General features: G+C 40.7%; 1 protein-coding gene across 46 annotated transcripts in view; it reads right to left on the reverse strand.

The window, feature by feature from the left end:
- Positions 1 to 15823, reverse strand: part of ANK2 (ankyrin 2) — a 247997-nt gene that overhangs the window by 90177 nt on the left and 141997 nt on the right. For 26 of the 46 annotated variants that reach the window (XM_042026826.1, XM_042026824.1, XM_042026821.1 and 23 more), the window contains exon 1: positions 9139 to 9288. The exons of the other annotated variants lie outside the window; for them this stretch is intronic. In XM_042026826.1, coding sequence (XP_041882760.1) covers positions 9139 to 9273 — 135 coding nt within the window. In that variant the 5' untranslated portion in view covers positions 9274 to 9288. Of the gene's footprint in view, positions 1 to 9138; positions 9289 to 15823 lie in introns of those variants that run through there. 46 annotated transcript variants of the gene reach the window in all.

A 15823-nucleotide genomic window follows, 5' to 3' on the forward strand; every position in this document is an offset into this window, starting at 1 on the left:
AGCCCCTCACAGTCCCTTCATGGCCATCAGAGCCCCTCACAGACCCTCAGAGCCCTCATGGCCCTTTAAAGCCCCTCACAGTCCCTTCATGGCCCTCAGAGCCCCTCACAGCCCTCATGGCCCCTCAGAGCCCCTCAAAGTCCCTTCATGGCCCTCAGAGCCCCTCAAAGTCCCTTCATGGCCCTCATGGCCCTTGAGAGCCCCTCACGGCCCCCCCAGTGTTTCTCAGTAACAGAGAACTGCCACATCAGTCTCTATAGTTTGGCGACTGGTGAAGACAAACTGCCAACAAACCGTCATTTGAAGGCACTTGCTTTACAAGAAAGAAGACAAAAACACAGAGCCAGAGTCCCGTGCACCACATGGTATTTATCACATCCCCTCTTCCTAAGAACACACCCCTGAGGGGTTTTCTTAGGAGCTTTACACATGTAAGCAGATCACGCTCGAAAGCAAACACTCTACCAGTGAGGAAAGGTTTATAGGAGAAGAGTTCGCCTTAAGCAGCACTATGTGTGAGCATGAGAAAATGAGAGCCCTGTAATCCGGGAAGCCCCAAAGCTGACATGTTAATGTGCAAAGCCTCAACCAGCAGCTCTGCCCACCACCGTCAGCTCGGTCAGGCAGAACTAAAGCTCACAACGTGTACACGCAGCCACTAAGGTTGGGCAATCAAATCAATACATTATAAACATCGTACAAGAATATGGCATGAGGGATTAGAAAATACTGAGCTGGTGTTTTATAGTATGGGATGAATTCACCATCTGTGGATTTAACCAGCTGTTTCTAATGCACGGCCCTCAATATATATACAGTGACAGAGCACTAGAAGTCCTCGATCACTACTTTAAAAAAAAAATTACATTTGCAATGCAATTCTAGTACACAATACAGACATAAAGGTAAATTTATATTAGATAATAGAAGATATTGTTCCCTGTGAGGGTCGTGAGGCCCTGGCAGAGGTTGCCCAGAGAAGCAGCAGCTACCCCATTCCTGGAAATGTGCAAAGCCAGGTTGGATGGGGCTTGGAGCAACCTGGGATAGTGGAAAGTGTCCCTGCCTGTGGCAGCAGGATGGGACTGTATCATGTTGAAGGTTCATTCCTAAACCATGCTATGACTTCTGAGGAATATTTGGTGTTATTGGACCTTGTAAAGATCTCCTAACTTTTCTTATGAACTTTTGATTGAGGATAGATAATTCCAGCTAGAAATAAGAATTTTCAGACCACTAGGAATAAATAACTGTGGAAAAAAAATCAATATTAAGCTTAAGTACACTTACAGCATGAATACAAACATTTAAGTACCTAGCTGTCAGATACTGCATAAAAAAATATAAGAAATTATCAAGTGACTATATGAATATATGACTGTGGATTCTACTTCTTTCTTGCTAATTACAGTGCTGCAGTTTAACCTGAATTTGAAACACATATCTCAGGGAATCTCAGTAATTAAATCATATATGGAAATAAGTATTTTAATCAAATAATCAGACCTTGCCTTCTGGTTCCTCTGTCCCCACTCTAGTTGCCCTTCCTTTCCCATTACGTACCTCATCACCTACTGCACACAGAACATGCCTGTTTCTCAAATACATTTTAGAGAGAAGTGCAAAAATAAATCTTCAAATCATATGCTATACCAAACCCATAAAAATTTCTCCAAATGTTCAAATTTGCTAGATAAACCGGCTTCATGCATAAGAAGGAAAGACTGGGGGAGTAGAAGGCTTCAGTTTTCAAAGGACAGCTTTCATCATAACATTATCCAAACCATGCAAATATTTGTCTTAAATCGTGTCTACAGAAAAACTATTCCTGCAGGTTGGATTTGGGTTTTTTTCCCCTCCAAATAAGTTAAATGACCCCAGTCTGTCCAAAATCACAAATATCTCTTTGAGAGAACACAGTCCAGCACTATGGGCTCCTGAACATTTCTCATCTACTAAATACAGTTTGTTAATGGCATGCTGTCAAAAAGAATCCAAAACTCAAGTCTAATAACCAAAGAGTATGTTTACACCTTAATTTAACCTATTTGGTTTGTGTATTACAATGTATATCTGAGTAACAATAACCCTTTCAGACTTACCTTTCAAACACGGACTTGGGGATGCACTGCTTTGATTTTATGGAGAAAAATTTATTTAGCTGTAACTTTTGAAGATACTGTCCTTGATCAGGACACGAGAAAATCCTGCTTTACATAAACCAAAAAAAAAATCAAATCATTATCAGTTAAAAAACCTCTGACGGTCAAGTGAATCCTGTGTTATCACTGCAGGTCAAGCCAGCGTTAAGCCACAGTTAGTCAATACGGCAGGGGCAGGTGACAGTGTTGATGCCATTTACCAGCTCCAGGGTTGTGAGGCACTGTTCGTCCAACAGCTGTTTCTTTACTTAGCAAAATGCTGATAGCTTGTGAACTCTTCCTCATTAAGCTGCTCCTAACTGACTGGTACCTCATGATGTTAATAAACTCAGTGAATGCCTGGAGTTGAGAATTCAGCTCATAGCAGAAGGGAAGTTGCGCCTTCTAAACTCAAGTTTTCATGGCTTCTTGATGTTATTCAGTACTTAAAGATGCAAAGGGAAAAAATTACAGGTATGCAAACAAGTGCCTTTTTTTTTTTTTTAAATTCCCTACTTTCTAAAGTGTCAGCCTAAGCTCCTACCCTTGAGACAACCAGTAAATTTTGTCCCAGTTGGCTTGGTTATTCTCTGATTTCAGGAACCATCTGTTCCAACCAGCCATCATTTAATTGGGTGCAACTCTAAAAGTGGCACAGACCAGGTGCTACCATTACCCAACTCGCTTGTCACGTACAGATTTTTGCCCACTAAGGAAGCTTCTTCCATACCAGCATTCAGATGTAAAAGGGGGGAATTCAAATATAATACTTTTCCTCATGGAATACTTTCTGTAAAACTTGCCAGTGAGTTTATCAGTGGCTCACATTTTATCTACTGTACACTAATTTCTTTTTTTTTAACTCAGCTGAAGGAGCTGCTGATCTCCAAAGGGCATCACACTAGAAGATGCAGCAGTGACTGCAAAGAGGCAAAGTTTTTTTATATTTTTTGCTTTTAATTAAACTCCCAGAGCAGAGTCTGAGCCTGCAGTTCTGATATATATGCCATAATGAGAGCTAAATATTCCACTTGCAATGGCACAGGCTCAGTAATCTAACACTGATAAATGACTTAAATGAGATAATAACAGCTATAATGGAAACATATTTTCCCAGCCCTTAATGAAATAACATTCATCTTCTGAAAGAAAAGAAATACAACAGTGTTCTGCTTTCAAAGCTACTTCCATTGCCCATAAAAATGTGTGTTTTCATCCCATTCATTTACTGGGAGCGATAAAGGAAGACAGATTAAATCACAGATCCTAAAGAAATTTCAGTATCTAAATTCCTGGATCAACAATGGGCTAAATTTTCTTATTTCAATATCAAAACAAGCATTTTTATCACTCAGCTTCTCCCATTCAACCATGTACAGGCATTTCAGATCAGATTCATCCTGCTGTGTACCTATGGTTGTATAGAATTCGTTCATGAACAGCTGAACTGAAAAGCCCACAACTCTAAAATAGCAGTTTTCACTAAACAAACATCTTGTTCTCATAACCTAGAGCAAGTTCTTATCCAGGAAAATGACACAGCTGACCTTACAATAAACTAATATTTATTACAACAGGAATATCAGGATTTGTGAGATGTGAAGAGGAAAATAAGCTTTCAGAGGTAAGAGATCACTAGCAAGTTAAATATACTCTGCCAAGATTAAGCTAATAGCATCTAGCAATTAATTACTTTTAAATGTCAAATGTCTCTCTAGATTGATATTGAGGGTGATAAATATTCTTTAAAGTATGTATTACGAACCTGAATAATTTAAGGTGCCTTCGAGTACTCAGGCCAATTAACCGTCGAACATCACAAAGGATATGGAAAAGCTGGCAGCACTTTTTCCGCTATCAAGCTGGGGCTGTGGCTGGAGTTGCCCTCACCACACAGTTACAGACATGGTGGACATGGGCCCACACTTTGGCATGAAGATTGTTGATATTTGCAGCAAAAAATACTTCGTAATAACAAGATGGCGAAATAGGTACGAGAAGAGAGAAAGCTTTTGTGCTATACACTGCATATGACCCACAATTAAAACAATCCTTGATTTCAAATCAAAACATTTTTAAACACAGCAAACTATTCCCTGACCCAGAAACCTGGGATAGCATAGACCAGATTCCAAAGTGACCCTTTCAGTATATCCTGTGTTCCTCAGAATGAATATTCTCTCATTAGCTCTGCCAAGGGATGTGTGGGAGCACACATTATGCACTACCAGAGCAGGTGGGAAGGGTAGTGCTGTTTGCATTTATTATACATATTGGTGAAAGCTTTCTTGTGTCAGACAAAGAGGCTGCAACCCAAAGGAGATACAGCAAACAGCAAGATTCAAGACTTAAAGGGTCCTCGAGAAATGAATTTCATTGGTATGACTGGAGATGGACAAAATTATGGCAAAAAAGAAGCTCAGAAAATAAACTAGGTTAAGTGATTTATGATTTATGCACATTATAAATAAAAAATGTATTATAAGTCCAACATATTTTCATTAACTTCCAGTAATTTCAGTATTGGCATAAAACAGTTCTGTGGTAGTTTCGTATCTTTCTATGAGACTATTCTCAGAAAGCTGCATTTGGAATTTAGGAAGTTTTTTATTGCTGCTACATTATCCCAACAAACGTATTTTTGAGCAACATAAGGAGGAGAAAACTGCCCAGGTAACAGCCATACCTGAACACCAGTTCCTGCTCCAAGATCACTCCAATCAGACACAATTGAACCACTCTTAATGATGATGGAGACTTGTAATTTTTACTATGGAAAAGCCAGGCTTCACCTATCCTATCTTTTGATAGTGATGGGAAAGTTCTCAATTATTCATAGGGAATGGCTTTCATTTTAGGCTGGTTGTTATATTTCGACACCTTTGACTCTTTTGCCAACTCCGTGAAATTCCAGAGCTTGCAGGATACCATCCAGCCACTCTTTTCTCTCTGCTGGAATGCACAAATGCCTGATTAGTTTGGTTTTGTTTTTAACCAGAGAAGAATAAAGGGATATTTTGGCAAACCACTTTAAACTATGCTTGATTTTTACCACATCTTCAAGTCTAATTGGTCTCAAACTAAACAGATTTAAGTTATTTGCTAAAGGAGGGTTTAAACACACATTTAACTGTGTTCCTGAATTTGGGCCAATATTGGCAAATACAGTAGCAGCAGAAGAGGAAGAGAAAACCAATGTAAAATCACCCCTTCCTCGAGCCAAGAAGAAAATGCCTTCCATAAACCTTCATGATCCTTAGCTGCCTCAGACACCCGTAGGAGTCCTCCCACTCCGTTCATTAACTTGCCATACTGGCCCGGCTGCTGCTTGTACTGCGTCAATGACGGATTTGTGAGAACTGAGGCAAAACTGCATAGTTTTCTGTGGAAAAGAATGGAATAAAAGTCTTTTCCCCCAGCTGCATGTCCTTTCTAAAGGCAGTACTTGAAATGATAAAAGTTCTTTTAATCCATACTGATTTTACAATATAAAGCAACATCAGTTATCAGGGTTCTCATCCAGGACAGCACATCAGTACTAGCTGAACTTCAACCATGTGTAATCCCTGTCGTTCCCCTGAGCTATTCATCTTCTGAAAAACAAATTTTTTGGTATAAATCCCAGCTTGGAAACAATGTGTGGGTGTCTGAATTCTCATCGGCATGAGTCTAAAAAGCAGACTCTCAAATGTACCTGGAAAACATAATCTGTGTATTTAAAAAATAATAAAAAGAAGAGAAAAAAACCAAACCGCACTGAGAAACAACAAACCAAACCCCAAAGGATTTGGGTTGCAAGAATGAAGGATTTTATACTTGGATTAATCCTAAAAACTAGAAAAATCTTCAATACTCTAAAAAACAGGAATGTATAATCCTGTTGTTTAATGGGAACATTTCTGGTGCTGAAATTTGAGAGAAAGGATCATTTAGCCATTTCCTGAAACAGTAAGGATTTGGGATACATTCAGAAGAGTCACATGATTAGTCTTGGTTCTCCTAGTTAACACACATTTACTGAAGTCTCTTAAATACTGATATGGAACCAAGATTTCCTCTATGAGAACTGAATAGTATTAAAGGAAGGAAAAATATTTAGGACCCTCTGGATACCATATATTGAGATGTTGAGATGTTGGTAAGAACTGTAGAACTTGGCAGGCATCTAAATGGTTTCCATGGAAAGTTTCCATTACTAATGATGTTCCTAAATAGAGGTAATAACACTAGAACACATCTAGAAAAAATTAGGATGCCATTCCAAACATTATCTAGCAGGATAATAACCAGGCTGAACAAAAATCCAGGCTGTAAGTGAAGTTTTTGACAGACTGTTGACAGATAATTCTATCACTCTCAATTTTTCATCCCCTATGACCAAAGTGACATTTCCTAATAAAAGAAATGTACTAATACCATCCACGCTAAAGAGTCAAACTGCTTTACCCACCTAAACACCATTAACCGATCGCCCATTGATTCAAATGTACTGGTTCCATAAAAGAAAAAAAATGATCCCATGTTGCTTTGAGAGGGACTAAAATAGATGCAATTAAACGGGTGTTACAGCAGTTTCTAATTCAGCAAAACTCATTGCAAAGATCTTACTTGTACAGAAAGGTAAAAGGAACACTCAAGTAATAAATGAAGAATCTTGTACTCCTGGGCCTAGATCTTAATTCAGCTCTGGCCAGCAGAGAGAAGAACCAGTTTCACCTGACTTCACCTGTAGAAAAGCAACAATAATGTAAAAGTCCACACTGCCAAATCCACTGCCTTAAGCAGGGAGGAACAACTCCCATGAATGCTGCAGTAGGAGTCTGGCACAATCCTACGCTGAAACTCAGAGAGCAGTCTGTCCCAGGCAGTCTGAAATACCTGGTCCTGAAGCAGCAGACTGCATCTGATTCTTAGTTTAGAAAAGACTAGATTAGCAAAGCAATTTTGTTATCTGAACTGGCTGAGTATCAGCTGTATTGTTCTGCATCTCGTATCTGCTACAAGACTCCTGGAGTCATCATACTCAGCTTGATGTGGCAACTCTTTTTAATAAGACAAGACAGAGAGCATGGCTACAGTTACATAAAGGCAGAGGAAAATGTATAGCTAACAGGGTTTTCTGCTGGATACCGTATGCCTGTCTGGGGGAAAAAATAGATACACAATTTCTCCCCACAGAACAAAAGTTTGCCGACGTTTCTAATTTAGAGACACCTCTTTTTCTTTGAACTTTTGTATGGAATCGTAAGGATGATGAGAGACTGCAAACCTTCTTAGGGAAATACAGCAATTTTCCTTTGTAATCCCCCAAGCACTGCAAACCTGAATCCAGACAGACATTCTAAAGAAACTTGGCCAGTCCCTACCACGGTCATATAAAGCCAAGATCTTATGATTGAACACATCAAAGACATTATCAAAGTGCCTGATCTCTGCCTGCTATGAAAAGCTGCGTAGGCTGAATGAAAAGTATCCAGAAAAACAGAAAGGAAAAGAAACCTCAAAGATCACATGCTGCTCACTCCTGCCTCCTCTGGGGCCTGACCTTATGCCGAAGGGCAGCTCGGAGACTGGACGTGCCGGGAGAGCTCTTTCAGTTTGCTTATTTGTGTCACAGGGGCGTCCATACCTTTGCTAACAGCTTCAGGGCAACCACCTGAAGGGAGATCTCTGACACCCAGTGAAACCACCCTCGGCAATGGAAGCAGGCCCATCCTCCCCCACAGCCCAAGAAGTCCCACTGTCCCTCCCCGACTGTGTTTCCCATCACAAACACTGGAAATTATTTGTTAATTCAACCAAAAGCTCCTTGGTAGAAGAAAAAAAAACCTGTCTGCATGCTCAAAGACGTAGGTTACTTTCTTGTTTTAGCTTGAAGAAAGTTTCATTTCATAGAAGTTTGGAACTAGATGATCTTTAAGGTCCCTTCCAACCCAAACCATTCTGTGATTCTATGAAGAACAGGTCCAGCTGTGCTGTCAGTGAAGTACAACATAAAACTGGTCAGGAAAAATCCAGCCAAAAGAAATGTTCTACCAGAAAGCCAAGACAGCATCAGAAGTGTTTTCTAGGACAATGCAGAACTCTTTGCGAGCTGCTGCCAGGAGTGCCTCCTTTCCTCTTCCCCTATGAACACTGGAACTCAGCTCCCCTACTCCTCTATGCTGCACTGCAGTAAATGAGGCATGTGCAGAGCATCAGGTCAAACTGAGACCAATTTTAGTACAGATCAGTTGTAGAGAACACAGGATTTGGATATACTGACACTGAAGGTTTACTCATCTTCCTGTTCTGCCAGAAGTTTTGACACAATATACTTCCACTACCAACTTTGAATGAAATAGCCACTTAACGAATTTCTCAAACAGGATTAGAAATAAAGGAAAAAAAGAGAGAAGAGACACTTCATTTGCCATAGCCACTATACAAGAGTTCTCATCTTAAGGATTTTCTTCTGACTTGCAGCACAAATGCTGACATTACTGCCATAAGCATGACACATCCCCCCCCCCCCATCTTGCCTGTGCCTGGTCCCACTCACTGTAACCCTCATCTGCATTAGGATCTGTGTGGCTCTGCCTCGACTGCACACAGAAAACAATGCCATGTACTGGGCAGACAGCAGCTCAAAAGTAAGCTACTGAGTTCAAGTTTGGAGAATGATCAATACAGGATCATTCCTAGCAGTTGTGCAAACCAGGATAACTGGGTAACATCCATTCATTCCAGGGCTTGTTTCACCCACGGGGTTTTCTCTTCACACCCCCAAACCTTCTGGTAGCTGATAATGCTTTGAAGCCACTGCATAAATCAGCAACAGCTGCTTTTTAACCACAGTCAGGACAGCAGAACAAAGATTCAGCACGGACACGTTTAGCAGATCCTTCAGTATTGCAAGCTATCCAGTCAAGTTCTGAGCAAAGAGATCCTTTGCAACATGCACTACGCTCATCTGCATTTTTCCGTGTGATTCCTCTTTTCTTCAGCCAAAACTTACCAGGGCTTCAGGCTCTTTACTTTCTTCACTGTTGTATCCATAATAATCAGGAGTTTTATCCAAATCCTGTATGTTCCCTTGTGTCCTTAAGCCCTTCTCTGAATGACAAGCCTGGCAAATTGGTGCATTGCCCATATCAGTTCTTCTGCTCCCTCCGAGCAGGGGGATGGCCCTTGCCCCGCAGCGAGTGCCCAGCGCTCCCGAAGGACAAGCGACCGATCAGCCAGGAGGAGGGTCCCGCCTACGCTCTGCTCCCCGGCCACTCGTCCCGGGCTCCCTTCCCCAAGCCGTCCTGTGTCCCAGAGAACCCGAAACCCCAGCAACTGCGGGCAGCGGTCGGTGACCATTTCCAATTCAGGCGCTGCCTGGCTATTTTTACACCTACCAGGCCAGCTATGCATGTCAATGGCGTGGGGTGGGCCGGGGGACGGCTCCACAGCACGGAGCCGGCCGGCCCAGCTCGCAAAGTTAAAGCCCCACTGGGTGGAATGCCCTACACACGCGGCTTATTGAGTTACCCAGTCGCGTGCCTTTCAATGTTTTGATTTTTTTCCCTACCCTGCCCGATCTCACTGTGCTTACATAAAGCACTGAATTTCAGAATGTTGCTAATGCCTTCTGAGTTTCTAACTCAGAAATATGATTTCTTCAAGTCTCTTATTCACAAACCAAGATAAAGTGGATGAGCACAGATTTCATGACCATTTAATCCCTGTGATTCACATGGTATCTCATGTTTATGTAGCCAGTAACTGTGATGAGCTTGCTTTGGACTGATATGTCCCCCGGGTATGATTTCAGATGAGCTCAAATGTATCCCAAAAGGACAATATCTGATGCTAGATCACTTTTGCTCTTGTTTATGTCGTTTGATCTTGTTTGGGGTTTTTATTATCAACTTAGTTTAGGGTTGGTGTTAATATTTTAGCTAGAATAGTTATGATTTAAAGATGAGCCCGAAACAACAAAAAAGACAAAGGAAAATATGAACAATCCTACCAAAACTGAGAATAAGAACATTCTCTCTAGGCTGGAGTTATTTATCATGATTGCACCCATTAAGATAAAAACAATTTTCAGGATTGCATGTTGGAATCTACCCATTATCCAGAACAGGCTTAGTGCAGAATTAAAAACCAGTGAAAACAAACCACACCACCAAAACCCAAACAAAACAAAGAGAAAAAGGTAGTTGAGCATTAATTGGCAGTTTTCGAACACTTCAGGACCAGCTGGGGGTAGCAGAGGCAGAGGGGATAAAGTGTTTGTAGATACCGAAGTCCTGCGGAATTACCACACCATGCACATCCAGCCCCAGTGGAGTGGGGCACGTATTTGAAAATTTAAGCCCCAAATTCCTCAGAAGCAGGAAAATCCTCAAAGAATTTCAACAACCAGCCAACTTTTTTTTCCTCTTTGGGATTTCAATCCATTGCCAGTATGGCAGCACACATGAGCAGGCAGCTGTGCATGGCAGCCTATCGATTCCCACCCAGTTCCCCTTCACAGCAGCACCGGTTATGATCTGGGAGACCAAGCTCCTCCCAGCCTCCCTTAAGGATTATTGATGGGTACGAGGTTCTCTCTTGTGTTCACTACCCTGAGGAGATTTGAAGGGGCTCTGTAATTTTTCCTTGCTGATGAATGCTCCAGGATGGATCACTCAGCACCTCAGGTGCTGTGATATGTAACAAGTACTGATACACACTGGATAGACACATGCACAGCGTAGTTAAATTAACTGTTGCTTCTGCCTTTTTGAAATTTTTGCCAGCAATTGAATTGGCAAATGTTTCAGAGTGTTTGTGAAAGGCTCACTTGCCCATAATTACCTGACACCAATTTCCTTCAGCTCTTCCAAAGCATTACCCTGTGACAGCAGTAAGGTGTGTACACACTGCCACAACTTCCTAGTTTAGTTATCAAAATAAAAGGATGCAAGAAGGAATCCCACCAAATGCTTGACTCGACTAAAGTTCATCTAACCAAGGTTCCAACATAAACTGGAACTACAAATCCCTGGATAGAGCAAGCTATCTAACAGGCAATTAACTTACTGGAAAACACAAGGCACCACTCAGGGGGAAAGGCTGCCCAAACTCGAGTAACAGGCGTTCCTGGGAAATGCTGCTTGTGGAAAGCAACAATCTGTATAGCCATGAGAGGGAGAGCAACGAAGAAGCTTTCTGCCAGAGCCTTTCAACAATATTACTGTTGTTTGTCCAAATGGCCCCAAGTCTTTAGGGCAAATTACTCAGAAAGCAAAAACGTTCGTGTCCTGCCAGACTCAGGGCATCGTATTCTAACAAAGTACATGTTTCATGATGGAGGGCTCAAAGCCTTTGTGGAGGAACATGTTGCTCTGTGTCTGCATTCCCATGCTCTTTGCTGTCTTGTTAGGGCTGCAAATCCACCCCAGCAGGCAGCAGCAAAGAAATCAATCCCAAAGGCACAGTTTGCAGGCACAGAGCTCATGCCAAAGCACCTCAGCCCTCCTCAGCAGCCCAGCAGACCTTTTCACAACACTAACTCCAAACCACAATTACTCCCTTACAGAAGAAACCTTCAGAAACGTTCAAAGTGCCTGTAAGGAGGCGAGCAGAGTATCCCATGTATTAAAGCACTCATGCTAAGGCAGAGTCCCTCTTATCCCCCCCAAATGGCAGTAACATTCTAGTTTCTTCCCTAAAGAGTTTCTAAGCCTGAAGCACTTGCGATTATCAGCCTTAGGGCAACACAAACCAATAAAGCCCTCAGCAAACTTTTGGGAATTGCATTATTCCTGAAGAGTCTCACAGTCAATGTTGCCATGGCTAGATACTCTCAGTTTGTTACTACTGGCCATCAAAAAAGCAGCGTGGTACAAACCCACTGGTTTGCAGTGACTTGCAAAATCCCAACCAACAAGGAAGAAAGCAGTGAAACCCAAGCTGTAAGCTCATTCCAGAGGGAGACTTCATTTGATGGGATACCATTCCACAGTCCAGGAGTGGCAAAGTTTGAGTATTTTAAGATGAAACAGGACCAAGGACAATCACACACACCCACATAGGCAGCAACAGAAGCAGAACTGCTCTGCTGCCAGGAAAAATGTTTCTTTATCCTTTTTTTGCTATTAATATTAAAGCTTAGTTTGTCAGTAGATGTTTCAATTAGCATAACCAAAATGACAATTCAGGAGCCACTGTAATAGCTTACCATTTAGTGCTGCAAAAAAAAAAAAAGGGGGAAAAAAAGGGAAGAAAAGACTTCCAAGTATCAAGAAAAATATCAATTGTTAGCAACATAAATCCCCACTTTTATTATTGTTAAATCCCTCCCCAAAGAGCCATTTCCCATGACACTTTTATGGTTAAACACAGTAATTAAAAAAAAAAAAAAAACAAGAGAGAGAAAAGAGACTACCCTGGGACCTATATACTTCTCTAGGAGATCTCCCAAACTTTGAAATTATTCCTAAATGCAAATTCTATCATTCTTGGGGGCTCTTCTATGGGAAGGTCAAGTACAACACTTGCTTCTAGCAATTACTTTGGGTCAGATCTTGAGCTCATGTAGATTATAAACTCTGATGAGTCATGACTTCATCTCATTTATGGCCCCCTTTATGCTTTACAATAATGACACTGATGAGATCACTATTCCCAAAAATTCAGCCCTTTCTTCCTCTGGTCACAGAGACCACAATAAGCAATTCCTAAAGCCTAAGCAGCCTTTACAAAGGGGCCATTGTCTGCTCCAGAGGACCTAGCAAAAAATCCTCCTCAGCTTAAATATTTTGAGTCCTACCAATTGCAAAAATCTATTTTGAGCCATATTTAAGAGGACTTGCTCTGCTTCTGATGGTGAATCATTTGATACATTAAGCCTAATGATCCTCTCTGGACAGCTCTTAATCCAAGTGGCACCGTAAATATTTTAGCCACTACAAAGAAAAGGAAAGAGATAACCTGAGGTTTAACCACTGCAGCTACAGATCCTGCTGGTACTGGATCCTACAGATCCTGAAAATTTGTATAAAATACATACAAAAAGGCACCTGAGCCTGCAGCATTCTACAGATAAAACACATCCTTACTTTGCAGATAGAGGAGCTTTTGGATGACAGGTGTGGCACAAGAAGGCAAAAACAACCCCAGATTTCAAAGAGATGCCCTAACGGGCACAGCAGTTTATGTATCACCTATTTTTCTCACAAAAATTGCAGTTGATACTTCTTTTCTCTCTCAGTCTTGGTTCCACCTCATGGGCAATGAAAGGCACGTGTTAACATGAAGTACTGAGTTACACAAGGGAAGTCTTACAGGGATTGTTGACTCATCACAAAACTAAAAATCAGTGCAAGGAGAAATACTCAATAATACCCTGAAGGTAAAGGGTTAAGATGCAGTTCTGACCCACCCATGCCAACACAGCTACAAAGTAAATTATCACTTCTCATGCTCAGAACAGCTTTTTTAAAAATTTCACCAGAACTAAGGCATTTTTTGAGAATTTCATGTTTTTATATCCTCCTGTGGCACTAACCTCTAATTGGTGCCTATTTTTATCAGTCAAAATCTAAAGCAAATCTCTGGCCCTTTATTAGCTCTGGTTTTTCTTCCTTAACATAGACAGCATACTAATTCTGCCTTAAACCATCTTGTAGGATATTGTGAAGCTATCACATTCTGACTTTACAATATCAAGTAAGGCCTCAATTCTCTTCTCCAAGAAAGTAATTCAATTTTCTCTTCTGAATACATCAGCAGGAGCTCACTGATGATTCTGAAATCCCCACATCTCTTAAGCTCTTGTTGCTGAAATACAGAAGCTTCTGAAGTTCTCACTTACACTGGATATCTTACGAATTTGATACAATTTTCAAAACCAAATATTGCCTATTACTATATAAAATGAGTTGGGGGGGACTATATATTTCATATGTAACATATAAAAGGTAGTGTGCCTCATACATATAGGAATACAATGTATAAAGTTTGCCACATGTTGCATCTTTTGCTTTACTGTAGAGTTTAACAGAATCAACTAACTCAATGAGGAATGAAAGATAGTATCAAATACATAATTTTGACTTTGCTAAAGATCTTATTCTCAGGAATCCTCAAAGAATTACATACTTTTGGTTAATATTGTGCCCCTGATTTTAGCTTTTCCTCTCCCATTGTACTAATGACTGCTGTAAAGGTGCATCATTGATGGTAAATGATACAAAGTGGTTTATCACAGGTTCTTAAGTGAAAACCCAGAGTTCATTTACTCAGTTTCTCTTTTTTTTTGCACCTTGTGCCTCTCTGCTATCTTGGGGCCCATTAAATACCTCTGTTAGAAACAAGAGTTACTATTAATCCGCATTAGAAAATCCTTATATCCTGAATATTAAGATATTTATTTTAATGACTTGCTCTTGATGGCTAAACTAAAAACATAAAGAGAATATTACTGCCACTGAAAATAAGCTAAATCTAATGCCCACAATTCCCACACCAACGTGAGTTAATGCACACTGATCTAGGTACAGGTGCACACACACTGAGTATACTTGTATCAAAGCTTAAAACAACCTGGCTGTGCCAAGTGCACCCACATTTAATTGAGCCACAGCCATAGAACTGCAATTTTTCTATTCTGCAATATTACAGCTGTGTTATATGTGCTCAGCTAATTGCACCGACAGCTACTTGGAAAAACAAAACAGAATCCAGCATTACTGACTCCAAGTCTCTGCCTTTAACAAGGCTTTGGTGCGGATGAACACACAGCCACTTTGGAACAAGCTCCAAAGGGTTTATCTTCCCAATTTATGAAGAAAGAGTGAGTCATGAAAGGAAAAATTATGTGCTCTATTCACCACACGTCAACAAACAGTACTTGAAAGCTTGGGTTTGTACCACTCCTGTCTAATATTTTGCCTTTCCCCGTACTGACGGAGTTGCAGTAGATGATAAATAAAAGATGACAACCTTCCAAAAGCAATTCCCTACGATCAAAAGGGTTCTAATGGAGTACAATCGAGAATTTTTGTTTCTGTAAGCAATCAATTTGTGCCTTATAGTTATATAAATCATCCAAACAAGGGCCAGAATAGCGTGAAAAACAAATAAGTCTGCTGAGTAAGTGACTAAACTTCATTATCACAGGCATACATGCAGTTCTGAATATACAATTTGAGATCTTGTGATTGAAAACACACCTTTACATCATTCCTCAGCTACTTAAGGCCTGCCACCCAGGGAAAAAACCAAATCACCTCCATGAAGTTAACAGAAACACCAAAGGACATAGTGAAGAGCACATCATCTGTAACCAAGTCTGCATCAAACTCCGCTGTAATTCTGAATAATGTATAAATTAGAAATTGTGAGATGACCACCAACTGACAGAGCAAGTGCTTGGGCACCGCAGTCTCTCAGGATTGTTAAAACCAGCAACGCCTATGAATTAAAAAAAGCCAAGGAAGGCACAATGACAAAACCGAGCAGTTTATTTCCAGAGAAATCCTAAGAATGCTGTAAAACTTTGTTCAGCTGCCATTCCTAACTCACGATACTGTGAGATGCACATTAATGGTGCACATCCTGTGGTTGTTAAACAGGAGGCAAAATAACCAAGGTTTTAAGAACAGCTTCACATTCTTATGAGAAATAAACGCATAAGAAAGAGATAATCAAATAACCATTCTTTT

Source organism: Corvus kubaryi, unplaced genomic scaffold, assembly GCF_017639235.1.
Source record: "Corvus kubaryi isolate FWS band 111438036 unplaced genomic scaffold, C.kubaryi_AGA036_p1.0 37292, whole genome shotgun sequence".
NCBI classification, from domain to species: Eukaryota; Metazoa; Chordata; class Aves; order Passeriformes; family Corvidae; genus Corvus; species Corvus kubaryi.